Source organism: Salvelinus namaycush, chromosome 10 (genome assembly GCF_016432855.1).
Source record: "Salvelinus namaycush isolate Seneca chromosome 10, SaNama_1.0, whole genome shotgun sequence".
Taxonomy (NCBI): domain Eukaryota; kingdom Metazoa; phylum Chordata; class Actinopteri; order Salmoniformes; family Salmonidae; genus Salvelinus; species Salvelinus namaycush.
In genome coordinates, this window is record NC_052316.1 from 24,863,573 (window position 1) to 24,891,261 (window position 27,689).

Here is a 27,689-nt window from a genome sequence, read left to right on the forward strand (position 1 = left end):
AGGCCCTGCCAGAGTACAACGCCATGAAACAAGACAGTTACGCCAGACGACACCAAGGGAGAGTGGGGTGAGCTTATGTCTTTCTTTCTCTATTTAGCCTTTCAGCTTTTGAAGAAATGACTACCCATAGACTTTATCTGTGATTGTGGCTCCTGTTCATTAACTTTTGTTCAGTCTAGCTGTCCTATGCTATTACTCTAGATCAGTGCTTAACAAGAGGGTACTAATAGATTAACAATGAGGACAAACATGATGAGGAATGTAGAAGTTACACTGTAACTTCCATTGTGTAATCACAATTTCATGTAGGACTTTTTCTATCTTTTATTTAACCTTTATTTTAGCAGGGAGTCCCATTGATATTTAGATCTATTTTACAATAGATCATCAACAAGACTGATTTTAGGAGTGTAGACAAAAAACAAGTAGTTTTGAGACTCCAATCATATATACCTGACATACAGCCACTTATGAATCTGGGTTCATGTTGATGTTCAGTTCCAGAACAGTGTCCTTCCTGGAGCACAATTGTACTGTCTCCTGTAACTCACGATTGCATTGGTGTACTTCTAACACTAGATGGCAGTAGAGGAATGAGTGTAAGCATCCTCACATCGTACATGGCACTGTGTTTATGCACCTCACAGTATACCCCGTTCAGTGGGTACAGTAGGAAGTTAGAACGTTTGGGATTGCTTAAATACGCTTGTAATTAGATATATTTTCGAAGCTATCTCTGTTTTATAATGTATGACTAAATCTAAATTTCTGCAGTGAAAACGTGTTTATTAATATTAAACAGATTCCTGACAAAAGATCCAAACTAGAAGTCCAAAATATAAAATCTTGAAGAGACAATATTCAGACGACATTCCTTCCGCCAGATATCCACTCTAAAGACACAGACTCTCTCTCTCTTTCTCACACACACACCAAATACTTTTAAGCATGAGCAAGGGATAGTCCATTGTGCCTGTCACTCGTATGGCTCTGTAAGGTATGTGAAACATTTTGAGCACACAGGCTTACAACAGGGGTTAGCAGGACTATGTCACTAATAGCCTACCACAGAAACTGGCTTCAACAATAGGACATCTGCAGAAAAGTTAAAACAACTGCTGACAGTCTCTCCTGTCCTCAGCTTGGTATGGGATTATCAATAAGAGAAATTTGCAGCAAAATCTGGACGCCTAAAGGTAGGACCTGACAAAGTCTTAGCACCAAAACAAAACACTGTTTCAACTGCCGTCTCCAACTGCTTTGGGGGACTAGATAGATAGATGAAAACTCTCTTAAACTGTTAATTGAATCACTGATAGACATGTAACTGGTTTGCCTTCCATCAGCCCAGTGTTGTATGATGTATTCTTGTTGTTGCTGCTTTTCCATCAATTGGCAATGCCATATTTCACTGTCATTATGTGAGTTTGTTTGATTGCTTGAAAGGAGGCAGAGAGAGAGAAAGTATAAATGCCGTTATGTGCATCCATGCAAAATGTTAACAGCCTGGAGATATGAAAGAGATACTATTTTCCACTTTTTACCCTCACATTTAGGATTCCTCTTCATCGTTAATTAGACTTAAAGAACACTTTGAAGGTGCCTCCTCTCCTCTGGTCTGTCATTGTAAGACGCTGACTTGACCTCCTGACCCAGAGTGAAGTCACTCGCTGACCTTTAGAATGACAGCGATCCGCCAGGTGCAGCTGTGGCTCTATTTTCAGTCCTCTTATGGTGCGTTCAAGACAACTGGGAACTCGGGAAAAAACTAGATCTAATCATGACGTCAGTGATCTTCAGGTCGGAGAATTCTAGAAAGATGACCTAGTTTCCGACTTAGAATTCCGAGTTGGATGACCATTCAAAACAATTTTCCCAGTCGGCGCTCTTTTTTTCTGAGTTCACAATTGTCTTGAATGCACTGAGTTCCCAGGTGTTTTAAACGTGGCATTACTGCACAGTCTGCCCAGATATCCAGAGCGGCACAGCCCATTAGCACTTAGTACGCGGGGGAGACGCCAGCACTCTCACCACAGACATCATTAACGCTCCATTCTGTCACTCCAGCCGGGGAAATTAATGCTTCAGGCAAATATAGCCTATAGACGAGGTAATGCCTCCTGCCTGCCTGCCTCTTACTCTAAACTGATTCTGAATGGATTTGTTCGTCTGGGGTTGGTACTGTAGCTCAATTATATTCAGTCATGTGAGGAGTAAATGATATACAAATTTAGTAAAAGCCTGCTGGTGAATAGATACAGTAATGGTCAAACTACGACCTCTTTTTTTCAAAGCCAAGTTATCCTTCTCTTAAGGATTCTTGATAAAAATCCAAAGATGTTATCACTTTTAATGAAAAATTATAAATAATACATGCAATAAAAAACATGTGTATGCCTGTACAAGAGCAGTCCAAGGAGCGCAACTACACAGCAGGGCTGCTTCATATGTCCCCGATATGCAATACAGCTGTCTATACTGTCTTCACTGTTACTATTAGGTACAGTTCATTTATCAAATAGCTTAAAAAGGTATGTTATTTAACGTATAACACAAAGGAAAGAAGATTGTCTCAAGGCCATTCTGAGTAAACAGTCAGGTGCCTGTGCCTGTGCCATGTGCCAACTGCACAGCCAGCAGACAGAAATAGCACTCCAGAAACAGTCAATGACATCAATTCAAATCAAATTTTATTTGTCACATGCCCCAAATACAACAGGTGTAGACTTCACCGTGAAATGCTTACTTAAGAGCCCTTTCCCAACAATGCAGAGTTAAAAAGTAAGAAAAATGTGCTAAATAACAAAAGGAAATAGTAACACAAAATAACAATAACGAGGCTATATACAAGGAGTACTGGCACCGAGTCATTGTGCAGGGGTACGAGGTAGTTGAGGTAATATGTACATGTAGGTAGGGGTAAAAGTGACTAGCCAATCAGGATAGACAATAAACAGAGTAGCGCATGTGAAAAGCGAGAAAGAGTGGGAAAGTGTGTCTGTGTGAGTGTGTGTGTCATTGTAGTATGTGTGAATGTGTGGGTAGAGTACAGTGAGTGTGCATAAAGTCAGTCCAAAAGAGTTAGTGCAAAAAAAAGGGGGTCAATGCAAAGAGTCCGGGTAGCCATCTTATTAACTGTACAGCAGTTTTATGGCTTGTGGGTAAAAGCTGTTCAGGAGCCTTTTGGTCCCAGACTTGGCGCTCCGGTACCGCTTGCAGTGCAGGAGCAGAGAAAACAGTCTGACTTGGTTGGCTGGAGTCTTTAACATTTTTTGGGGACTTCCTCTGACACCGCCTGGTATAGAGGTCCTGGATGGCAGGGAGCTCGGCCCAGTACGCACTACCCTCTGTAGCGCCTTACGGTCGGATGCCAAGCAATTGCCATACCAAGCGGTGATGCAGCCAGTCAAGATGCTCTCAATGGTGCAGCTGTATAACTTTTTGAGGATCTGAGGGCCCATGCCAAATCTTTTCTGCCTCTTGAGGGAGGAACATCATGGGTTTTCTCTGATGGGCATAATGTGTCGGGTGATGAACATGTCTACTATGATAGCCACACAGTTTTAGCATATGACAACACCTGTCTGTGCAGTGTGCATTCTGTGTGCCACCTGATGCTCAATGTCTTCTCGGAAAGCCCTGGGTTTTATATATCAAAGCGACAAGTGCTGGTGGGTTATTTGTTGTTCTTGTGTTACACAGAGGGGTGTCTTGGTCTCCTGACAGACCTTTTGGCAAAGAAATAAGTGCATTCTCCACAGTATACACCCTGCACTGTTAAGAGTCAGCTGCCGCCCGCCATGCTGTGGTTTGGCTCTGCTATGAGGGGAATTCCTGTCCAACATGCAGACCATTTGAGTATTTGCCCACAGAGTCATGCCGCCATGGCCCAATGGTATTACAGAAAGGCACATGTTGCCAGTGACCTTTTTAAAAGAGGTGAAGATCTATTTAAAATAACATCAATCACCAATGAAACCCTATAATATCACGCTATCTGATACAGCTTTTGTGAAAGGGTATACATAGTATTATTAGATACAATCATTCATTTATGCATTCGTTCACACACTCATTCAACAAACCATTAATTCATGCATTTATTCTGCATTTTTCCTGGAATCTACGCAAGATACTGTGGCATCTTTCCGTAATTCTGATTGCCACTGTTTGAGGGATTGGGGTAGTGATTTGAGTCAAACTTTTCTTGGGTAATACAGGAGAAAAAACTTTTTGTGTAAATACTGAACTATATCAAATAGATTTTGTGACAAAAGACAGAGTGGAGTAGATTACTGCTGTGGAGCTCAGAGAGTTTATTAATTGGTGGATGGTGCTTTTAATGATAGAGATTCTGAGAATGGCTGAGTGGGAGGAGAAATATCTAGGGACAAACCGAAAAAGCAGTTACTTCCAAATATAAAACAATATACATGGTCATAAAAGAAGAGATGGTGATGAGAAGGTGCAGAGAAGGTGATGGGATGGTTTGTTTGTGTTCTACCTGTGTTTAGTATTTACTATAAGTGCTGTATGACTAATGGGAAATAGAGGATGGTATAATTGGCTAATTCCTGAGAGACTCTGCAAATTACTGTGAATCAGTCATTACGAACTTCTGACAAGCAAAAACAAAGAGCTGCAGTTCAGAACTAAATCAACCAAACTTTTCCAAGAGACGTATTATTCATGTTGCTAATTTGCTTTAGGGCGCTATAAAAAAAAAATATCGTTCATTCAACCTTTGCCTCAATAGCAAACCAGTTGACAAGGACAGTTGAGACAGAGGCAATTGTGCTTCAGAATGTAGTAGAAATAGTGAGGGATATGAGGCTTTCAGGATGCATATTATTGTCCCAGTCGTGATATAAGGTCATTGTTGGAGTGTCATTACCTTGTTGCTGCAGCGGGGCCTCTGTAAATGGGCCTGAATGAGTGTTATTAACAGCCTGCAGAGTGAATTCCTGCCTTGAGGCATTGCCTGAGGAACACCACAACATTCACCAATTGATGGCTGCTGCCGGGCGCCACCTCTCTCCACTCACAACAATATTGACAAATGCTCAGACTGCATTCACAAGAGTGGTGTGTAAATCTTGTTGCCAGTCGCTGTCAAATAATATCCTGGCAGACACTGCATGGGAAGTCCCAGTGGTAGTGTAGCGAGCGGCCATGTTGGATAACTCAACAGAAACACTGACCCCTGACTCTGACTCCCTCTTCCCTCTTTGGACCAAAGGTGAGATTCAAGCTGTTTCTATACTCAGGGTAGGGTTAGGGCTACCCTCAGTCTGGCTACACTTCTACTGCATGGTTATAAAAAGCTGAAAGCTTGATGAAACAGAACAGACAGGGCTTTACCACGAAGAGCCCGAGTCACCTGAGTGCACTCACCCTCAGACAAATATTTACAATGACATTGCTTACATTGACCACACTCATTCTTTCAGCAGGTGTGTCTTTCGTGATGCATTTATTAATGGAGTGATCATGCTGTTGGACTGTTCAAAGGTTTCTTTGTTTAATATTTACTCCAACATGTTAACTCCTGTTCCTGTTATAGCCAGGTGCTTACGAATGGTCCCAAAAGACCAACCATGATCAATGGGAACCTACTTGTGTTTTAGTCTCATGATGTCACATGATTGTAAATTGGGAGTGATTGTGTACTTTTATCAACATTGAAACAAACAAGGATATGCACTTAAAAAATATAAATTAAGTTAACATTATAGAATATAATCTCTGTGTAGAATCACCAAGCATGGATGGTCCAGTGTATATGGAGAAGTTACATGTGTTTATTGTCTTCTACTTTAACAGTGTCCTGTTTGACCCAAATATTTTAGAAAATGTGTTGAACATCTACTGTCTGGGCTATGATATCCTACAGTATGTGATGCCCCAAAAATGAAATAAAAAATATATGAAGAGTTAATTTGAGCTTTATGTATTCTCCCATAAAAAGCAGAGTCCTAATAGTCTTAAATTAACAACATCCCTTCTTGATATAAACAGATGCTATGTGATGTGATCTTTATTCACTCTATTTGCCTCATAACAAAAATAATAGTGTATAAACTTCATTCCAAAAACAACTACATTTCTTACCATGATTTCTTACTATAATAAATGCAAGCAAGCATAAAGATTGGCACCGGAGGGGATGGCTGCCGTTTTAAGAGCTCCTAACCAATTGTGCTATTTTGTGTTTTTTCGCATAGTTTGTAACTTATTTTGTACATAATGTTGATGCTACCGCCTCTTATGACCGAAAAGAGCTTCTGGATATCAGAACAGTGATTACTCACCTCGAACTGGATGAAGATTTTTTATTTAATGAGTCTGACGCGAAGGATATAATGTTGCTCCCAGACAAGGCCCAAATCCCCGTCATTCACATGAAGAAAATAGGGAAATACAGGGGGCAGAGATCGGGGTGCCTTGTGAGAATTAGTCGGCGAGTGAGTAACCTGCCTCTACCATCTGTTCTATTACCCAACGTGCAATCACTGGAGAATGAACTGGATGAGCTCCATTCGAGACTATCCTGCCAACAGGACATTAAAAACTGTAATATCTTACGTTTCACTGAGTCGTGGCTAAATGACGACTCGGATAATATACAGTTGGCTGAGTTTTCCATGCATCGGCAGGACAGAACAGCTACGTCTGGTAAGACGAGGGGTGGGGGTGTGTGTCTATTTGTCAATAACAGCTGGTGCGTGATGGCTGGTGCGCAATATTTTTCGTAGCCGTCTATTTACCACCACAAACCGATGCTTGCACTAAGATCGCACTCAACGAGCTGTATAAGGCCATAAGCAAACAAGAAAATGCTCATCCAGAAGCGGCTTTCCTAGTGGCCTACTTTCTACCAGCATGTCACATGTGCAACCAGAGGGGAAAAAACTCTTGATCACCTTTACTCCGCACACAGAGACACGTACAAAGTTCTCCCTCACCCTCCATTTGGAAAATCTGACCATAATTCTATCCTCCTGATTCCTGCTTACAAACAAAAGCTAAAGCAGGAAGTACCAGTGACTCGCTCAATACGGAAGTGGTCAGATGACGTAGATGCTATGCTACAGGAATATTTTTCTAGCACAGACTGGAATATGTTCTGGGATTTATCCGATGGCATTGAGGAGTATACCACCTCAGTCACCGGCTTCATCAATAAGTGCATCGACGACGTCGTCCCCACAGTGACCATACGTACATATCCCAACCAGAAGCCATGGATTACAGGCAACATTCGCACCGAACTAAAGGCTAGAGCTGCCGCTTTCAAGGAGCAGGCCACTAATTCGGACACTTATAAGAAATCCCGCTATGCCCTCAGACAAACCATCAAACAGGCAAAGCGTCAATAGAAGACTAAGATTGAATCCTACTACCCCCCCGGCTCTGACGCTCGTCGGATGTGGCAGGTCTTGCAAACTATTACAGACTACAAAGGGAAACTCAGCTGCAAGCTGCCCAGTGACGCAAGCCTACCAGATGGGCTATATGCCTTTTATACTCGCTTCAAGGCAAGCAACACTGAAGCATGCATGAGAGCACCAGCTGTTCCAGACGACTGTGTGATCATGCTCTCCATAGCCAATGTGAGCAAGACCTTTAAACAGGTCAACATTCACAAGGCCATGGGGCCAGACGGATTACCAGGACGTGTACTCAGAGGATGCGTGGAACAACTGGCAAGGGACTTCACTAACATTTTCAACCTCTCCCTGACCGAGTCTGTAATACCTACATGTTTCAAGCAGACCACCATAGTCCCTGTGCCCAAGAAAGCGAAGGTAACCTGCCTAAATGACTACTGCTCCGTAGCACTCACTTCGTTAGCCATGAGGTGCTTTGAAAGGCTGGTCATGACTAACATTAACACCATCAACTAGGAAACCCTAGACCAACTCCAATTCGTATACCACCCCAACAGATCCACAGGTGACACAATCTCAATCTCACACCACACTATGTGAGAATGCTGTTCATTGACTACAGCTCAGCATTCAACACCATAGTGCCCACAAAGCTCATCACTAAGCTGAGGACTCTAGGACTAAACACATCCCTCTGCAACTGGATCCGGTGATGTAATGGACTGTGTTGAGTTTCAAGTTCCTTGGTTTCCATATTACCAATAAACTATCATCAATCAATCAAATTTATTTATAAAGCCCTTTTTACATCAGCTGATGTCACAAAGTGCCGTACAGAAACCCAGCCTAAAACACCAAACAGCAAGCAATGCAGATGTAAAGGCATGGTGGCTAGGAAAAACTCCCTAGAAAGGCCAAAACCAAGGAAGAAACCTAGAGAGGAACCAGGCTCTGAGGGGTGCCCAGTCCTCTTCTGGCTGGGCCGGGTGGAGATTATAACAGAACATGGCCAAGATGTTCAAACTTTCATTGGTGACCGGCAGGGTCAGACAATAATAATCACAGTGGCTGTAGAGGGTGCAACAGGTCAGCACCTCAGGAGTAAATGTCAGTTGGCTTTTCATAGCCGATCATTCAGAGTTAGAGACAGCAGGTGCGGTAGAGAGAGAGTCCGGGACAAGGTTGCACGTCCAGTGAACAGGTCAGGGTTCCATAGCCACAGGCAGAACAGTTGAAACTGGAGCAGCAGCATGACCAAGGAGCCAGGTAATCTTGAGGCATGGTCCTAGGGCTCAGGTCCTCCGAGAGAAGAGAGAAAGAGAGAGAAGGAGAAAGAGAGAAAAAGAGAGAGTGAGAATTAGAGGGAGCATACTTAAAGTCACACAGGACACCGGATAAGACAGGAGAAATAGCCCCCTGACACATAAACTATTGCAGCATAAATACTGGAGGCTGAGATAGGAGGGGTCGGGAGACACCGTGGCCCTGTCCGACGATACCCCAGGACAGGGACAAACAGGCAGGATATAACCCCACCCACTTTGCCAAAGCACAGCCTCCACACCACTAGAGGGATATCTTCAACCACCAACCTACTACCCTGAGACAAGGCAGAGTATAGACCATGAATATCTCCCCCACAGCACAAACCCGAGGGGGGCGCCAACCCGGACAGGAAGATCGCTTCAGTGACTCAACCCACACAAGTGACGCACCCCTCCTAGGGACGGCATGGAAGAGCACCAGTAAGCCAGTGACTCAGCCCCTGTAATAGGGTTAGAGGCAGAGAACCCCAGTGGAGAGAGGGGAACCAGCCAGGCAGATACAGCAACGGCGGTTCATCGCTCTAGTGCCTTTCCGTTCACCTTCACACTCCGGGGCCAGACTACACTCAATCATAGGACCTATTGAAGAGATGAGTCTTCAATAAAGACTTAAAGGTAGAGACTGAGTCTACGTCTCTCACATGGATAGGCAGACCATTCCATAAAAATTGAGCTCTATAGGAGAAAGCCCTGCCTCCAGCTGTTTGCTTAGAAATTCTAGGGACAGTAAGGAGGCCTGTGTCTTGTGACCGTAGCGTACGTGTAGGTATGTAAGGCAGGACCAAATCAGAAAGATAGGTAGGAGCAAGCCCATGTAATGCTTTGTAGGTTAGCAGTAAAACCTTGAAATCAGCCATAGCCTTAACAGGAAGCCAGTGTAGAAAGGCTAGCACTGGAGTAATATGATCAAATTTTGGGGTTCTAGTCAAGATTCTAGCAGCCGTGTTTAGCACTAACTGAAGTTTATTTAGTTCTTTATCCGGGTAGCCGGAAAGTAGAGCATTGCAGTAGTCTAATCTAGAAGTGACAAAAGCATGGATACATTTTTCTGCATCATTTTTGGACAGAAAGTTTCTGATTTTTGCAATGTTACAAAGATGGAAAAAAGCTGTCCTTGAGATATTCTTGATACGTTCGTCAAAAGAGAGATCAGGGTCCAGAGTAATGCTGAGGTCCTTCACAGATTTATTTGAGATGACTGTACAACCATCAAGATTAATTGTTAGATCCAACAGAAGATCTCTTTGTTTCTTGGGACCTAGAACTTGCATCTCTTTTAAAAGTAAAATCTTTTTTTAAAGTAAAAAAATTGCCGCCATCTACTTCCTTATGTCTGAAACACAGGCTTCCAGAGAGAGCAATTTTGTGGCTTCACCATGTTTCATCAAAATGTACAGCTGTGTATCGTCCGCATAGCAGTGAAAGTTAACATTATGTTTCCGAATGACATCACCTAGAGGTAAAATATATAGTGAAAACAATAATGGTCCTAAAACGGAACCTTGAGGAACCTGTGGATGGTCAGAAGACAAACCATCCACAGAGACAAACTGATATTTTTCTGACAGATAAGATCTAAACCAGGCCAGAACTTGTCAGTGTAGACCAATCTGGATTTCCGATTTCTCCAAAAGAATGTGGGGATCGATGGTATCAAAAGCAGCACTAAGGTCTAGGAGCAAGAGGACAGATGCAGAGCCTTTGTCTGACGCCATTAAAAGGTAATCTACCACCTTCACGAGTGCAGTCTCAATGCTATAATGGGGTCTAAAACCAGACTGAAGCATTTCTTATGCATTGTTTGTCTTCAGGAAGGCAGTGAGTTGCTGCGCAACAGCTTTTTCAAAATGTTTTGAGAGGAATGGGAGATTCGATATAGGCCGATAGTTTTTCATATTTTCTGGGTCAAGGTTTGGCTTTTTCAAGAGAGGCTTTATTACTGCCACTTTTAGTGAGTTTGGTACACATCCAGTGGATAGGGAGCAATTTATTATGTTCAACATAGGAGGGCCAAGCACAGGAAGTAGCTCTTTCAGTAGTTTAGTTGGAATAGGGTCCAGTATGTAGCTTGAAGGTTTATAGGCCAAGACTATTTTCATCAATGTGTCAAGAGATATAGTATTAAAACACTTGAGTGTCTCCCTTGATCCTAGGTCCTGGCATTGTTGTGCAGACTCAAGACAACTGAGCTTTGGAGAAATACGCAGATTTAAAGAGGAGTCCGTAATTTGCTTTCTAATGATCTTTTCGTCAAGAAGTTCATGAATTTATCACTGCTGAAGTGAAAGCCATCCTCTCTTGGGGAATGCTGCTTTTTAGTTAGCTTTGCAACAGTATCAAACATTTATTTTGGATTGTTCTTATTCTCCTCAATTAAGTTAGAAAAATAGGATGATCGTGCAGTAGTGAGGGCTCTTCGATACTGCACGGTACTGTCTTTCCAAACTAGTTGGAAGACTTCCAGTTCGGTGTAACGCTATTTCCATTCCAATTTTCTGGAAGCTTGCTTCAGGGCTTGGGTATTTTCTGTATACCAGGGAGCTAGTTTCTCATGACAAATGTTTTTTGTTTTTAGGGGTGCGACTGCATCTAGGGTATTACGCAAGGTTAAATTTAGTTCCTCAGTTAGGTGGTTAACCGATTTTTGTACTCTGACGTCCTTGGGTAGGTGGAGGGAGTCTGGAAGGGCATCTAGGAATCTTTGGCTTGTCTGAGAATTTATAGCACTGCTTTTGATGATCCTTGGTTGGGGCCTGAGCAGATTATTTGTTGCGATTGAAAACGTAATAAAATTGTGGTCCGATAGTCCAGGATTATGAGGAAAAACATTAAGATCCACAATATTTATTCCACAGGACAAAACTAGGTCCAGAGTATGACTGTGGCAGTGAGTAGGTCCGGAGACATGTATGACAAACCCACTGAGTCGATGATGGCTCCGAAAGCCTTTTGGAGTGTGTGTGTGGACTTTTCCATGTGAATATTAAAGTCACCAAAAATTAGAATATTATCTGCCATGACTACAAGATCCGATAGGAATTCAGGGAACTCAGTGAGGAACACTGTATACGGCCAGGGAGGCCTGTAAACAGTAGCTATAAAAAGTTATTGAATAGGCTGCAGAGATTTCATGACTAGAAGCTCAAAAGACAAAATCGCTGCAATTTTCTTTTGTAAATTGAAATTTGCTATCGTAAATGTTAGCAACACCTCTGCCTTACGGGATGCGCAGGGTATATGGTCACTAGTGTAACCAGGAGGAGAGGCCTCATTTAACACAGTAAATTAATCAGGCTTAAGCCATGTTTCAATCAGGCCAATCACATCAAGATTATGATCAGTGATTAGTTCATTGACTAAAACTGTCTTGGAAGTGAGGGATCTAACATTAAGTAGCCCTATTTTGAGATGTGATATCAAAATCTCTTTCAATAATGACAGGAATGGAGGTCTTTATTCCAGTGAGATTGCTAAGGCGAACACCGCCATGTTTAGTTTTGCCCAACCTAGATTGAGGCACAGACACGCTCTCTATGGGGATAGCTGAGCTGACTACACTGACTATGCTAGTGGCAGACTCCACTAAGCTGGCAGGGTGGTCCAAACACACCAAGAAAGACGTCAAGAGGGCAGGACAACACCTTTTCCCCCTCAGGAGACTGAAAAGATTTGGCATGGATCCCGAGATCCTCAAAAAGTTCTACAGCTGCACATTCGAGAGCATCCTGATCGGTTGCATCACCGCCTGGTATGACAACTGCTTGGCATCTGACCGTAAGACGCTACAGAGGGTAGTGCTACTCGCTGTTTATTGTCTATGCATAGTCACTTTACCCCCCCTACCCTGTACCCCCACACATTGACTCGGTACCGGTACCCCCTGTATATAGCCTCATTATTGTTATTTAATTGTGTTACTTTTTTACATTTTAGTTTTAATTTCTTACTTTAGTTTATTTAGTAAATATTTCCTTAACTCTATTTTCTTCAAACTGCATTGTTGGTTAAGGACTTGTAAGTAAGCATTTCACAGTAAGGTTGTATTCCTGTTGTACACAACCTGTTGTATTCGGCGCATGTGAGAAATAAAATTCCATTTGATTTGAATTGTTACTTCTTGTCGCATACTGTAAGTCCTCATGCTATTATGTTATGTTTAATTCATGTCTTACAGATTTGTCTCTAATGGAGAATGATTGATATCAAAATGACAGAAGGAATAGAAGGATCTTTTGAAGATGCCTCAGAGCAAAAAACACACAATTACAATCATCATGACATCACCACAGCCTGCTATTCCTAAATCACAAGAAGTAAAAATATGCCCCAATGTACAGACCAAAGATAGTATAGAACCTGCCATTCAAACACACTCCCTCACACAACACTTTGAACTTGACAAACTGGCTATCTGAGAGGGAAAATCCCATACTGGATTCAAGCCATTACTGTAAGAAAAATGTAAACATTGAGAGAGTAATCTCTTAGTCCAAACTGGCCCCTCGTGCAATAACAGGCAAGCAGACCTACTGTAGTTTAGGTGGACCCAGGGTAATGCTTATTAATATTTAAGCATTGTGGATTTATTTTTATTCATGAGCACATTAAAGTCTCTCTTTGTGGAAGTTAATGCTTAATTAGAGGCATTTTGCAGGTGCAATGCCTTGGCCAAGCTGGAAAGAACTGCAAGGTGACATGGGGCTTTTAGATGTAAACAACTGGCTCTAAATGCAGAAAGATGAGAGAGGGCATGGAGAAACCTCCCTCAATTTCCCAGAAAACAGCTTTATTGTAAGCCATAAAACATTCTCAGGGTTCCCCATGTTCGGTTCTTTTGCTTAAATGGTACAAGTCTGGCCGTTGGTACACTTTAAATTCACTGCATGACTCATGCACTTTGGAGGCACTTTGAGTTCTGCTGAGGACACTATGGGAGATATGTTTAAGTCTCCAAAATTAGCTAAAGGAAAGTAAAGCCCAAAAGAGACATTTGTTGGTGTTGTACAGAAGACATGTCTGGGAGATCTTCTTTCTTGGTAACAATTAAGTACCTTACTGTGATTGTTTTTAATTAGAATGGTCAAGAAAAAACAAATATTGCTTCTTAGCAAGATAAACTTCTCAAGCAATAATTTTGCTAGGACTGTCTGGGAGTGGTTGAGTGGGAAGGGGGAAATTGAAAACTAGCTGTTATTGGCAGAGAAGTTTGTAACTCTGTTTCTTATTGGTCTATTAACTGGTCAAAACTCCATCCCACCACAACAGGTATGAATTTCAGGCGGTCTTTTCAAACAGCTCTTACACTAAAAGGGCATTATCATCATTTTCACAATTTCACAGTATTATTCCAACCTCAGTATGGAAATATATATAAAACGCAGAAAAATCACATATTTGACTGTACTGCGCATTTAAGGTGTTCATTTAAGGACAAATCTGAAAGTCACTGTGCGAGGCATGATGGTGTCCAGGGAGTGTTGTTCAGAAAGCTCTGGAGGAGTTTCACCCAGCTGACCTTTCTGAATGAACAACATGGTTTTTCCACATGATCTTAAGGCTTAACACAGCGGAATGGCTAGTATGTGCGGCCGCCTGCATGTCAGCACCATCCGCTGTCTTGAAGCACTGTCCTGTTTTACTGTGACACCCCCCTGAGTCATTGATAGTGGGCTCTGGCTGATGCCTCCTGGTAGGCCTCTTAAATCAGGGTTGTAAAACACACCTTGGTCATGTGTGTGGTGGCACCTGTGTTTCCCTATGTGTCCCAGACAGCAGAGCTGATGGGTGCTCTTGTTCACTCTGCAGCCATCAGCCTCCCCAGATGACCAGCGGTGGACAAAGTTTCCATAATTAAATTCTAATTAGAGTAATAGACCTGAAAAATGCTCCCATTAAAATATAATTATAATTGCCTGATGATGACAGTAAATGAATACATGCAGACAGGACTAGGTTTGTTTCATTATTGTGTAAAACTAGTGAAGAGAGCATGACGCACCACAAGCATGTAAATTAAACGTAGTACTAGTGTCACAGCTTCTTTGAATTGATCCTTCTCTGTAGAACACATTAAAAAAGCTGCTTCCCATATTGCACACGTGCACAGACAGACTATAGTGAGACAGACAAGAGAATGAGCAAGCACATTCCAGTGAATCCCCCTAATGTAATTTATCTGTCGTATTACCCAGACTCCTGAATTTTCTGTCACTATTTCATGACATGAGGCACAGACTCAAGATAAAGCATCAGTCTGTGATTTCTCAAAATCATCTACAGTGTAATTGGTCTACTGTGAACAGAGATGGAGCTATTTCACAGTAGCCAAAAATACTGTCAGCATCTAAGAAGTGAAGGCACAAATAAATAATAGGATACAATACCGCTTTATCTCTATGTTTTAATCTCATCAACAATGCTGTCCTATGTTTACCTTCCATGATGTCATTAGTTCTATAATTTCATGCAAGATTAGGCATGTAATTATGTGTTAAATATGAGAGGTGAGCAGATCACAGGGTTAATGAAGTCAGCTTTGCTAATGGGAAACTATGGACACAGCTAATCATACTGCTGAAATACTAGGAGGCAACAGGTTGCCCCTTTAAAACAGGATGCATTGTTTTCTACATTTGCTCTGACTCAACAGCAGGTATATAACTTGCCTTGTGGGTACACATTGTCAATGTGTATGTTGGTCTCATGTAACTAACCCCTCTTAATGAACAATCCTACTTTCATAAAGACAGAGGTCATATGCAGGACTGTCCCAAACACATTGCTAGATCCTCCTATGTGCCACATCTGCGGGCCTTGGTGACATCCAGCACGTAGTTAGTTGAGGATAGTGCAATAATCTGTTCTCATTTCAATGTGTCAGTGCTCCAGAAGGCAGTATTATCACGTTTCTTGGCTAAAGACACAGTGACACAAAGGTACGCCCCCCTGAATCTTCTCCCAGGCATCCCCTGATGAGTGTGTGAAGCCATCTAAATAAGTGTTTATTTAGAGAGAACCCTATTGAATGTAGAGACTGTAAGATTACATGTACTGCTTGGTTTGAAAGTTAACAAACCATGAGCATTCCCAAGGTTTGATAAACATACAATGTCTCTCGATTTCATATTTATATCCAATTCTCATTAAATAAATTACCTCTATTTAAATTTGTTGAATCATAACAGCCAAAACAATTGATTGATATTGAACATTTGGTCTGGTACAACAAAGATGTTTATAACCCACAGTAAAATTGATGCGCAAGTAAAAACTGCATCAATAGTCCAGATGTTGCTAGTACTTTGCAAATGGTTAGAATGCAGGGTGAGGCATTACATTTTCTACAAGGTGACTGGAAGGCCAAAGTTCCAGCTTGGCAACCATGCTTTTGTGTAATGGGTATTTCCATCGAAAAGGACTCATGAGCACCAACATGTGAAGTTCATAGGAGCCTATCAAATTGGGTGTCAAATGAAAGCTAAGAATCTATGTTTTGGGGAAATGAAGGCATAGATACATGTTTCAACCATTTTCCATAAAAAAAATGTGGCATGAGTAAAGACTGATTTGTGGATAAACAGATGGAAAAGAGGTATTAGAAACATCTACCAGAAAGTCTTAAACGGTATCAGAAATACATCAAAACACAATAATGTTGACATAAAGACCCTTTCCAACTATTATCAACACTTATATTTCGTTTTGGATCATTTTTTACCTTCTGTACATTTACAAAAGATTGCCTTGTGCCTTTATCTTTAAGATAGCTTCAAATGTTTCTCTCAGGAGGAGGGAGGATAATGAAAGTTCACACACATAAGAAGCAATGGTAGACCTACCAATTAGTTATAGTGATTTTACTGATATCAAATTTGTTTATAAATTAAGTAATTAAAACTCGTAATTCCGTTACCAACAATTGGTAACGGAATTACCCCAAAATCTGTAATGGAATTACTGCAACTGAATTGGCTACAAAACCACAGTTGGGTCAACCGCTAGTGTCCTCCCTTCTACTGGCATACTGTTATATTCAGCTGATAACTGTTTTCTTTCTGTTTGTTGTCTGGTGGTCAAACCAAGAGTTTGGACAACCCCTCTCTCTCTCTCTCTCGCTCTGCTTTTCTCTTTCACTTTCCATTTACTGCAACCAGCATCCTCACCCACTGAGCACCGACCGACACCGGACGTCCATGGACGTAGAAAAGTAGTTGAAATTGGGTCAGTCCATCCTGGCCTTGATGTTAACGTACACAGACGGACCAACCTGGACCAAATCTGGACCTATCATAGATGTATATTTCACAAGTTTGGATAGCACAGTACAATAGAGTACAGTGAGTAGAGCACAATAGAGTACAGTCTAATGCAATACAGTAGTAGAGTAAAATACAGTACAATACAGCACAGAAAAGTAGAGTATAGTACAGTACTCTACTGAACTCTACTCTGATGTGCTGTATTGTACTGCACTGTTGTCTACAGTGATGTCCAAATTTGTGAAACATGAAGAGAATGACATTCATATCTATAATTATTCATATCCATAGGGCGGCAGGTAGACTGGGGGTTAGAAGCATTGTGCCAGTAACCGAAAGGTTGCTGGAGCGAATACCCTAGCCGACAAGCTAAAAATCTGTCATTCTGCCCTTGAGCAAGGCAATTAACCCTAATCACCCAGGGTTGCCGTAGATAATGGCTAATCCCATGGCTGTGACCCCACTCTCCGAGGGAGTCTCGAGGGGAGTAGGACATGCAAAAAACACATTTCCATTTCACACCTGTACAGGTTACCCACTTGTACATACAGCGAAACAAGACTATATAAGCACCCCCTAATTATTTATTATGCATTTCTGTGTAGTACAGATCAGAGACCCATTATATAATTCTGCTACCATAATTCCGTTACTCTAATTCCATTACCAGATGTAAATCCACTTCACTTACTGTAGTTCAATAACCAATTTTTTTTTTAACTCAAGGCGCCATGTCATAGCTGACACCCCATTCTTTCTTCAGACATCTGTGAATCTCACTCAATTCAGAGCAGATATTTAAACAGAGTTTTTGGAATATGTGTTTGCATAAAAACCTGAGGGAGATTTTACTGTAATTCTGTTACTAAAGTTTGCATCTGCATAGTTCTTCCATTAAATTAGTTTTTGTAAATTTTCTGTGGAAATTGTTAAGTATTTCTTGTGCATAGAGTTCTATGGTTTGTTCAACTTTGAAATCAATAGTTTGTTTGGCATTCATTTTAAAGTGAAAAGTGAAAAAACTGAGTCAAACGTAATTCCGTTACTGTGGATTTGGCCTAATCTGTAATAAAAGCCCCAGCAGTTACAGCCTACTTTCTTTTGAGTCCCCATTTGTTAAATGGTTTATCATCATGTATAAATATTGCAGATTGCTTTATAGTTTACACATTCTGTAAATGTAAGAGTTCTGAGCCAGACAGATGAAGGCGAGAGAGACGGTGAAAATCTAGCTGTGAGCTCTACAAGGACTTTAGCCCAACCAGCAGGAATCTACACTGTCAATCACCAGTAAAACCTGTCCACTCTTGAGTTAGATCTACCACGTCTGCCTCTGCAGATGTCTGCTCTACTATTTTATAGACATTGGCGATTCCCCCACAACGTGGCCAAAAAGTTCTGGCAATAGCTTACTTTTAGACATATGCTTTGGAACAATATACTCTTGAAACATGTACATTTTTCACATTTCATGCACAAAAGGACTCCATCCTTATCTGTGACATCCACCACATTCTGCAGCAGTCTCAGTCCACACTTATTTAATATGGCTTATTAAACCCCCCTCTTCATTGTGAAAATTCACACAACATTGAATTCCCCTGACACAGTGTGGAAGCAGGGTCGTTGCACATGTCAACAAATAACCCAGCCACAGGAGCACACCTCTGGCAAATACAATTACATGCATCTGAAAACAGAATGCATTACTTTGCATTGGCACATGAACTGTTATCTCTCCTAAATATGCAGCCAGAGATCCCATGTGTGTACATGCGTGCTTTGACAGACCCAGAGGACTATGGAGGGGTTAATGAAATATTTACCACAAAGTCTTATCCCATGCCTTTAAGTTACAAGACACACAAACACACACACTGACACGCATGTGTGCACACACACACAAACAAAAGTATTTTTTAACCTTATCTACATAATGAGTGGATGTTTGTGTATTTTTTTAAATCTCCTAATCTAAGGCAACCAAAAGGGGCTGGGCAATCTTACTACTTTCCTTACTATGCCGAGCAGTTAGAAATTTTCCCTGAAAACACCAGTGCAACTACGTTGCTAGGGGGCTCTCCATCAATGACAATCAACAGAGGGAAGTTGGGGAGGAGGCACAGGGTAGGGAGGCTTTGAATGCCTCTTGCCTCTTACTGCTGAACAGTCGGAAGGGATGAATGCTGTTGCAGGTCCTCTCTGCCTGGAAACCTCATCATTATTCCACCAGCCTGCCGCTGTAGCTCGGACTATGAATAGTCAATAACAAATGAACAGGCAGGAAATGAAGTGCCAGACGAGTGGGCTTGACGCACACAGGGAGGCGTGTGTGCCATGAACGCTATGCGTGTGTCTCAGGTGCATAAGTGCTGCTGCTGCTCCCGCTCCACCTCTCCGCCTCTGTGAACTTCAGCTCTTCAAACAGTCCAAGGATTATTTCTACCTTCACTTATCCCAGTGGACGGTGATTATCCCAGTGGATGGCGAGTGGCTCTGAACTCTGTGGGAAAGTGGCTTTCCCTTTCTGCAGAAGTTGAATGGGATTGATTTAGTGAGAAAACTCTTGTCACTTGGCTGTGGGGTGTCCTGACCAGGCTCTGTGGGGGTGGCACTGTCAGGACAGACGTGTGAAGACTGAGGGGCATATGGGTCACTGAGTGTGTGTGTGTGTGTCTGTCCTTGGAAGGTGGTCTCAGCAGCCCTGTGTGACGCCCTCTGTGAGTGGTGGTGGGCACAGAGTGTCCTCAGGGAGGATGTTTCTCTGGACAGGAAGTAAAGGAGCTCAGGGATCAGGAGGTGAAAGAAGGTACGGTACCCTTAATATTTTACACAACACGAAGCATCATGGGAAAGATGTATGATGCACTTGTGAAAAGTTTATTTTTTTGAAAGTCAAATAACAGACAAAACTTAACTTGTGCACTCAGCTTTCAGCAACAATAATTGTGTATAAAAGGGAAAAGCTTGTCAGTTTGTATTTGTAAAAACAGAAAGTGCTTTCTCGTACAAAAGATCTAAGGGACAATAACAACTATTACCATTTTAGCCTCCAGACATCTCATTATCTATAGGTCTACCAGTCATCAGTATTATTCGCTATGACATTTAGACTATTCACATTATTCATGAGGGAAAATGTATCACATGATCAAAGTGAAAAATGTGGAAAATAATTGATTGAAAGCGTTACATGTTCATGCCTAAGAGAAGAGCGTTAAATACATACCCTTAAAATGCTATTGATTATGCATTGATATGGCTAATGCCATTTGATCAAGCCAGATGGCCTCATGACACATTCCCGGTAAATGTTAAAAAATAGCTTTTAGGGGTGGAATTACTTGTCACTGTGTGTTTACAAGTCTGTAATCCCTAACTTGGTGTGTGTGTGTGTGTGTGTGTGTGTGTGTGTGTGTGTGTGTGTGTGTGTGTGTGTGTGTGTGTGTGTGTGTGTGTGTGTGTGTGTGTGTGTGTGTGTGTGTGTGTGTGTGTGTGTGTGTGTGTGTGTGTGTGTGTGCGTGTGTGTGTGTGTGTGTGTGTGTGTGTGTGTGTGTGTGTGTGTTGTAATGCATGTGTCAGGACTATTTATCAGAAGGTTCGGGAGTATGACGTGCTAGACAAGAGGAAGACAGTGACAGCACTGAAGGCTGGGGAGGACAGAGCTATTCTCCTCGGACTCAGCATGATCCTTTTCTCTGTGATGATGTACTTTGTGCTGGGCATCACCATGGTGCGCTCCTACTCAGACAGGTAATGTGCGCTCACTCACCAAGTCACTCACAACGTCCTGATGTTTGTTTTTCCTTTTGTATCGGCTGTTAGATGCTCATCATGTGCCATCATGTGTATTTTACTTTTGCTATAAGGATAATGGCTCATATGCCATCTGAACTGTTACTGAACCACACCACTTAGCCAAAATGTGTTAATGTCAGTCAGGCTATGATGTAAAGTGCATGGGAATCTTCATAATCCCCCTATATTAGCCCCTCCCCAGGAGCTAATACTCGTGAGCTAAAACTGTGCGTTCCAAATGCTGTTGATATGAGCCATGACTAGCCTTTCAAAGCATTTCATGGCTACAGATGTGAGTGCTTTGGGGGGATAGTCATTTAGACAGGTTACCTTGGCATTCTTGGGCACAGGGACTATGGTGGTCTGCTTGAAACATGTAGGTATTACAGACTGGGTCAGGGAGAGGTTGATAATGTCAGTGAAGCCACTTGCCAGCTGCTCAGCACATGCTCTGAGTACACGTCCTGACAATCAATCTGGCCCTGCGGCTTTATGAATGTTAACCACATCAGCTACGGAGAGCGTGATCACACAGTCCTATGGAGAAGCTGGTGCTCTCGTGCATGGTTCAGTGTTGCTAGCCTCGAAGCGAGCATAGAAGGCATTTAGCTCATCTGGTAGGCTCGCGTCCCTGGGCAGCTTGCGGCTGGGTTTCCCTTTGTAATCCGTAATAGTTTGCAAGCCCTGCCACATCCGACGAGTGGCAGATCCATTGTAGTAAGATTCGATCTTAGTCCTGTATTGACATTTTGCTCCTTTGATGGTTCGTTGGAGGGCTTAGCAAGATTTCTTATAAGAGTCCAGATTAGTGTCCCGCTCCTTGAGAGCGGCAGCTCTAGCCTTTAGTTCAGTGCGGATGTTGCTTGTAATCCAAGACTTCTGGTTGGGATATGTACGTACGGTCACTGTGGGGACAACTTCATCGATGCACTTATTAATGAAGCTGGTGACTGATGTGGTAAACTCCTCAATGCCATCGGATGAAACCTGGAAAATATTCCAGTCTGTGCTAGCGAAACAGTCCTGTAGCTTAGCATCCACTTCATCGGACCACTTCCCTTTGAGCGCGTCACTGGTACTTCTTGATTGAGTTTTTGCTTGTAAGCAGGAATCAGGAGGATAAAGTAATGGTCAGATTTGCCAAATGGAGGGTGCGGGAGAACTTTGTACGTGTCTCTGTGTGTGGAGTAAAGGTGATCTTGAGTTTTTCGCCTCCAGTTGCACAGGTGACATGCTGGTAGAAATGAGGTAAGACGGATTTCAGTTTTCCTACTGTATAAAACCACCAGCCACTAGGAGCGCTGCCTCTGGGTGAGCATTTTCTTGTTTGCTTATGGCCTTATACAGCTTGTTGAGTGTGGTAATGCCAGCATCCGTTTGTAGTGGTAGGTAGACTGCTACGGAAAATATAGATGAAAACTGTCTCGTAAATAGTACGGTCGAGTTTCCCCGACGCTGCCATTCTGTCCTGCCGATGTATAGAAAAAACAACTCGATTTATATTTTCCATGTCCTTGTTCAGCCACGACTTGGAGAAACATAGGATAGTTTCGTCAGGTATCCCACACGCCGGCCTCTATAACGCTGCCTCTTCCTTCTTCGAGTGCTCATCCCGAGCATGGTCCGGGCCTGGTCCGAGCCTGGTCCGGGCCTGGTCCGGGCCTGGTCCAAGCCTGGTCCGGGATTTAGCAGTATGTCATTCGCCTCCGACTCATTGATGTAGTCGAGGTTAGTGATCGCTGTTCTGATGTCCAGAAGCTCTTTTCGATCATAGGAAATGATAAGAGGAAACATTATGTACAAAAAAAGTTAAGATCAGCACAAAAGAACACAAAATAGCACAATTGGCCAGGAGCATGTAAAACGGCTGCTATTCCCCACAGAGCTTTCTATTTGGATTCAGTGAAAAAGGCTTTCAATTTCAAAGGCAGTGCAACATTCATCCAATAAGAGAAAGTGAAAATTAAGTTATTCAAAATATGTTACATAGATATTCAAAAGAGACACACGCTGCTGGATTACTAAGATCCATTTACAAATATCCATACATACACTATAAAGCATACTGGGCTATTCAAAAGGTTAAGAGACTTTGGAATTCAGCTAAAGATAATCACTATAATCTGCTATTTGCTAGTGTGGTCAATCATTTCTCCCTTTTCTACTATTCAACTGATTCACAGTCTGCTTCACATCATGCAGTCCCTTGCAACTTCCTACAAAATTCCTCCTTTTTCATTAAATCCAATGTTATTCATTGTGTTGTTGGATACAGTTGTTTTTGATGTTGAACTAATCTTGTGTGGCATCCAAACACCAATATTTGGAAAGGCACCTGGGTAGAGCTACAGTTGAAGTCAGAAGTTTACATACACTTAGGTTGGAATCATTAAAACTTGTTTTTCAACCACTCCACAAATTTCTTGTTAACAAACTATAGTTTTGGCAAGTCGGTTAGGACATCTATTTTGTGCATGACACAAGTCATTTCTCCAACAATTGTTTACAGAGATTATTTCACTTATAATTCACTGTATCACAATTCCAGTGGGTCAGACGTTTACATACACTAAGTTGACTGTGCCTTTAAACAGCTTGGAAAATTCCCGTAAATTATGTCATGGCTTTAGAAGCTTCTGATAGGCTAATTGACATAATTTGAGCCAATTGGAGGTGTACCTGTGGATGTATTTCAAGGCCTACCTTCAAACTCAGTGCCTCTTCGCTTGACATCATGGGAAAATCAAAAGAAATCAGCCAAGACCTCAGAAAAAGAATTGTAGACCTCCACAAGTCTGGTTCATCCTTGGGAGCAATTTCCAAATTCCTGAAGGTGCCACGTTCATCTGTACAAACAATAGGACGCAAGTATAAACACCATGGGACCACACGGCTGTCATACCGCTCAGGAAGGAGATGCGTTCTGTCTCCTAGAGATGAACGTACTTCGGTGCGAAAAGTGCAAATCAATCCCAGAACAAGAGCAAAGGACCTTGTGAAGATGCTGGAGGAAACAGGTACAAAAGTATCTATATCCACAGTAAAAAGAGTCCTATATCGACATAACCTGAAAGGCCACTCAGCAAGGAAGAAGCCACTGCTCCAAAACCGCCATAAAAAAGCTAGACTACGGTTTGCAACTCGTACCATTTAGAGAAATGTCCTCTGGTCTGATGAAACAAAAATAGAACTGTTTGGCCATAATGAGGAAAAAGAGGGAGGCTTGCAAGCTGAAGAACACCATCCCAACCGTGAAGCACGGGGGTGGCAGCATCATGTTGTGGGGATGCTTTGCTACAGGAGGGCCTGGTGCACTTCACAAAATAGATGGCATCATGAGGAGAGAAGATTATGTGGATATATTGAAGCAACATCTCAAGACATCAGTCAGGAAGTTATAGCTTGGTCGCAAATGGGTCTTCCAAATGGACAATGACCCCAAGCATACTTCCAAAGCTGTGGTAAAATGGCTTAAGGACAACAAAGTCAAGGTATTGGAGTGGCCATCACAAAGCCCTGACCTCAATTCTATAGAAAATGTGTGAGCAGAACTGAAAAAGCGTGTGCGAGCAAGGAGGCCTACAAACCTGTGTCACGACTTCTACCGAAGTCGGTTCCTCTCCTTGTTCGGGCGGTGTTCGGCGGTCAACGTCACCGGTCTTCTAGCCATCGCCGATCCATTTTCCATTTGTTTTGTCTTGTTTTCATTCCCTCATTACATGTTGTGTATTTAACCCTCTGTTCCCTCCATGTCTTTGTGCGGAATTGTTTGTTGTAAGTGCTTGTGCACATTGTTGTCTGGTGCGCGACGGGTTTTGTACCCATACGTTGTTATTCTGGATGCCGGTGGTTTGGTATATTAAACTGCTCCGGTTATTACCCAGTTCTGCTCACCTGCGTCTGACTTCTCTGCCACCAGTTACGCACCCCTTACAACCTGACTCAGTTACACCAGCTCTGTCAGGAGGAATGGGCCAAAATTCACCCAACTCATTGTGGGAAGCTTGTGGAAGGCTACCCAAAACGTTAGACGCAAGTTAAACAATTTAAAGACAATGTTACCAAATACTAATTGAGTGTATGTAAACTTCTGACCCACTGGGAATGTGATGAAAGAAATAAAAGCTGAAATAAATCATTCTCTGTACTATTATTCTGACATTTCATATTCTTAAAATAAAGTGGGGATCCTAACTGACCTAAGACAGAGAATTTTTACTAGGATTAAATGTCAGGAATTGTGAAAAACTGAGTTTAAATGTATTTGGCTAAGGTGTATGTAAACTTCCGACTTCAACTGTATACGCAGGTCAGTAACTATTTAATTCTAACCCATACCCCCACCCCTAACCCCATGTCATGTAGTGTGTGGACGGAGGAATCCAGCTGCACTGTGCTCAACTCGACCATCATGGCGGAGATTAACTGTACCTACAGCTGCGGCTCAGAGTGTTGGAAAAGCTCCAAGTACCCGTGCCTACAGGTGTTTGTCAGTCTCAACACATCTGGGAAGGTTGTCCGACTCTCCCACAACGAGGAGGCACAGGACACCAACCCAAAGGTGAGACAGAGGACATGTGTCACGTTCTGACCATAGTTCTTTTGTATTTTCTTTGTTTTAGTGTGGTCAGGCTGTGAGTTGGGTGGGTTATCTATGTTTTGTGTTTCTATGTTGGGTTTGTTGTTTGGCCTGATATGGTTCTCAATCAGAGGCAGGTGTTTGTCATTGTCTCTGATTGGGAACCATATTTAGGTAGCCTGTTTTGTCTTTTGGTTGGTGGGTGTTTGTCTTCCGTGTCAGTGTTTGTCGCCACACGGTACTGTTTCGTTTGGCCATCGTTTATTGTTTTGTTTAGTGTTCTGAGTTTGAATTAAACGTCATCATGAACACTTACCACGCTGCGCTTTGGTCCGATCCTTCTTCCACCACAGACGATCGTTACAACATGCTTAAACGTAACATTTCTAATAGTAAGCCTTTATTTCACTGTCCTGCTTCAGCTACAGTAATATATGCCTGGTTTTACAAATTATGTGGTAGCAATGTGCAATCAAATGATTCAGCATAAATAGTAAGTACATAATCAGTGCTATAAAATATGTATCTACCATGTAATTAGTGTAACAATGAGAACATTATGGTTTAATCCACCCTAATTCACTACAAATAAATAACTTTATCACAATGCACCACATGAAAATAATTATAATTAGGTAAATTAATGATTCATTGATGATAAATGATTAGGCCTGTATTTAATTGTGAATCTGCACAACATTAACTTAAGATGACTCCCCTCAACACATTACTTGAGGAGAGGGGAAATGGAGGAAAAATCATTGCAGCTGAATAACATTTCTAGAAGTAAAATTTCAAGTCAACTCATCCAAGACTCGTAATGAATCTGTCTTTGTTCTCTTAGTGCTTCTATGTGCCCAAATGTCGGAAGGACTACAACGCGATGCACACCGTAATCATGAACATCTCGGAGCGTCTGAAAACACAGCAGCAGGTGTTGTGTTACACGGACCCAGGTGAACAGCAGGAGAGTGCTCTACTGACACGCATCTATGGCCGAGTGGCAGTGTTCCATTCACTCTTCTGGCCCACCTGCACCCTCATTGGTGGAACCATCATCATCGCCATGGTGAAGCTCACCCAGTACCTGTCCATAATGTGTGAACAGGTGGGCAGAATCAAAAGGTGAGCGACAGGGCACATAGGACAGGGGCCAGACTACAGTAGCAGCACAGCACTGGTCTTCATTCGCTCCCTAGGAACCTTACGGAAACTCTTTGTGTTCCATTTGCGCTAAAGAGAGCTGAGAGCTGAGTGATAGAGTGACAGGGAATCTGGGGGGTTATATTCCTCACATGATTCCTCTGGTTCGTCTGAGGAAAGCAATATGACTGATGTGTGCTCCCGGCAGCTGTGGCAAGGCAAGTGAAACTCAATGACTTTGGGGCACACAGATTTTGTCCTGGAATCCCTTTTATGCACCTCTACAAGTGGTACAATCATACGAGGTGATTGCTTTAAAGAAGTGGCCAACAATGGACCTGATCTGCCCTTGAATCCAAGTCAGCTTTGGTGATCCATTCACAGCGTGACGACAAGGCAGTGACGACAAGGGAGTTTGACCGAGACAACTGTGTTGAAGCCTTCCCCAAAATACATCCAAACTTGGCTCCTCATGGTACTGGTGTTGGGTAGAGGGTTACACAACTCCAGGCGGCTGGGACGAGTCCAGTCCCCTCAGCAAGCTGTTGACTATCTATGTTATACTCCTGGGTCTGTAGAGACTTCATTCCAAGCTAACAGTTCAGTATGGTGTAGCAGTAATCACATATCACAATAGGTGTTAGTCACTAGGACGCTTAAGTACAATGCAACTTCCCAGGGCAAGTGGTTAATACAAAATGCCTTAATTTCAGGTCCCAACACTGTGGTAGATTGCTCAGAGTTTCAGAAATGAATTCTACAGGACTTTCTCTGAAAGGGGTAAACATACTGTGAGGCCAACTACGTTTTCAGGGCCTGGAGCACAAACCCATAATGGACGCGAGTCATGGTGTGTTTTACCACAAATATTTACAGAATGATGATTGATTGAACACATTCAGACCAAACTAGATAAAAATGCCAATATTTCATTCTTGGTTCCATAATCACTATTATTAGTTTGTTATTATTTTGCTGTCACAATCATCAGCAGTTTATCCATGTCTATAATGTGCTACGCTATTGACTGTTTGACTTGCTTTCTTATCAATTAATGCAAACCAATGTAAATGCAATTTTGTCTTGCATTCATAAATTAAAAGGCAAACTCAGCAATTACAGTACTTCCCTGGTTTGGATTTAGTGATTGGGTTGGTCAAAGTAGTTAAAAGGTTCAAGAGATGCATAATAAACT

The 27,689-nt window shown here is 42.2% G+C and overlaps 1 protein-coding gene across 1 annotated transcript; it reads left to right on the top strand.

Moving 5' to 3' along the window:
• LOC120054497 (calcium-activated potassium channel subunit beta-2-like) lies at positions 1-27,689 on the top strand. The gene is made up of 5 exons (XM_039001927.1): positions 1-67; positions 19,664-19,783; positions 20,557-20,727; positions 25,138-25,333; positions 26,196-27,689. Exons 1-5 carry the CDS (start codon positions 24-26, stop codon positions 26,478-26,480), a joined length of 816 nt encoding a protein of 271 aa, XP_038857855.1. The 5' UTR covers positions 1-23; the 3' UTR covers positions 26,481-27,689.

Coding starts and splice junctions, on each gene's coding strand:
- LOC120054497 (XM_039001927.1), top strand. CDS start 24: ATGAAACAAGACAGTTACGCCAGACGACACCAAGGGAGAGTGGG. Junction 20,728..25,137: donor GTGCGCTCCTACTCAGACAG/GTAATGTGCGCT, acceptor CATGTCATGTAG/TGTGTGGACGGAGGAATCCA. Junction 25,334..26,195: donor CACAGGACACCAACCCAAAG/GTGAGACAGAGG, acceptor TTGTTCTCTTAG/TGCTTCTATGTGCCCAAATG.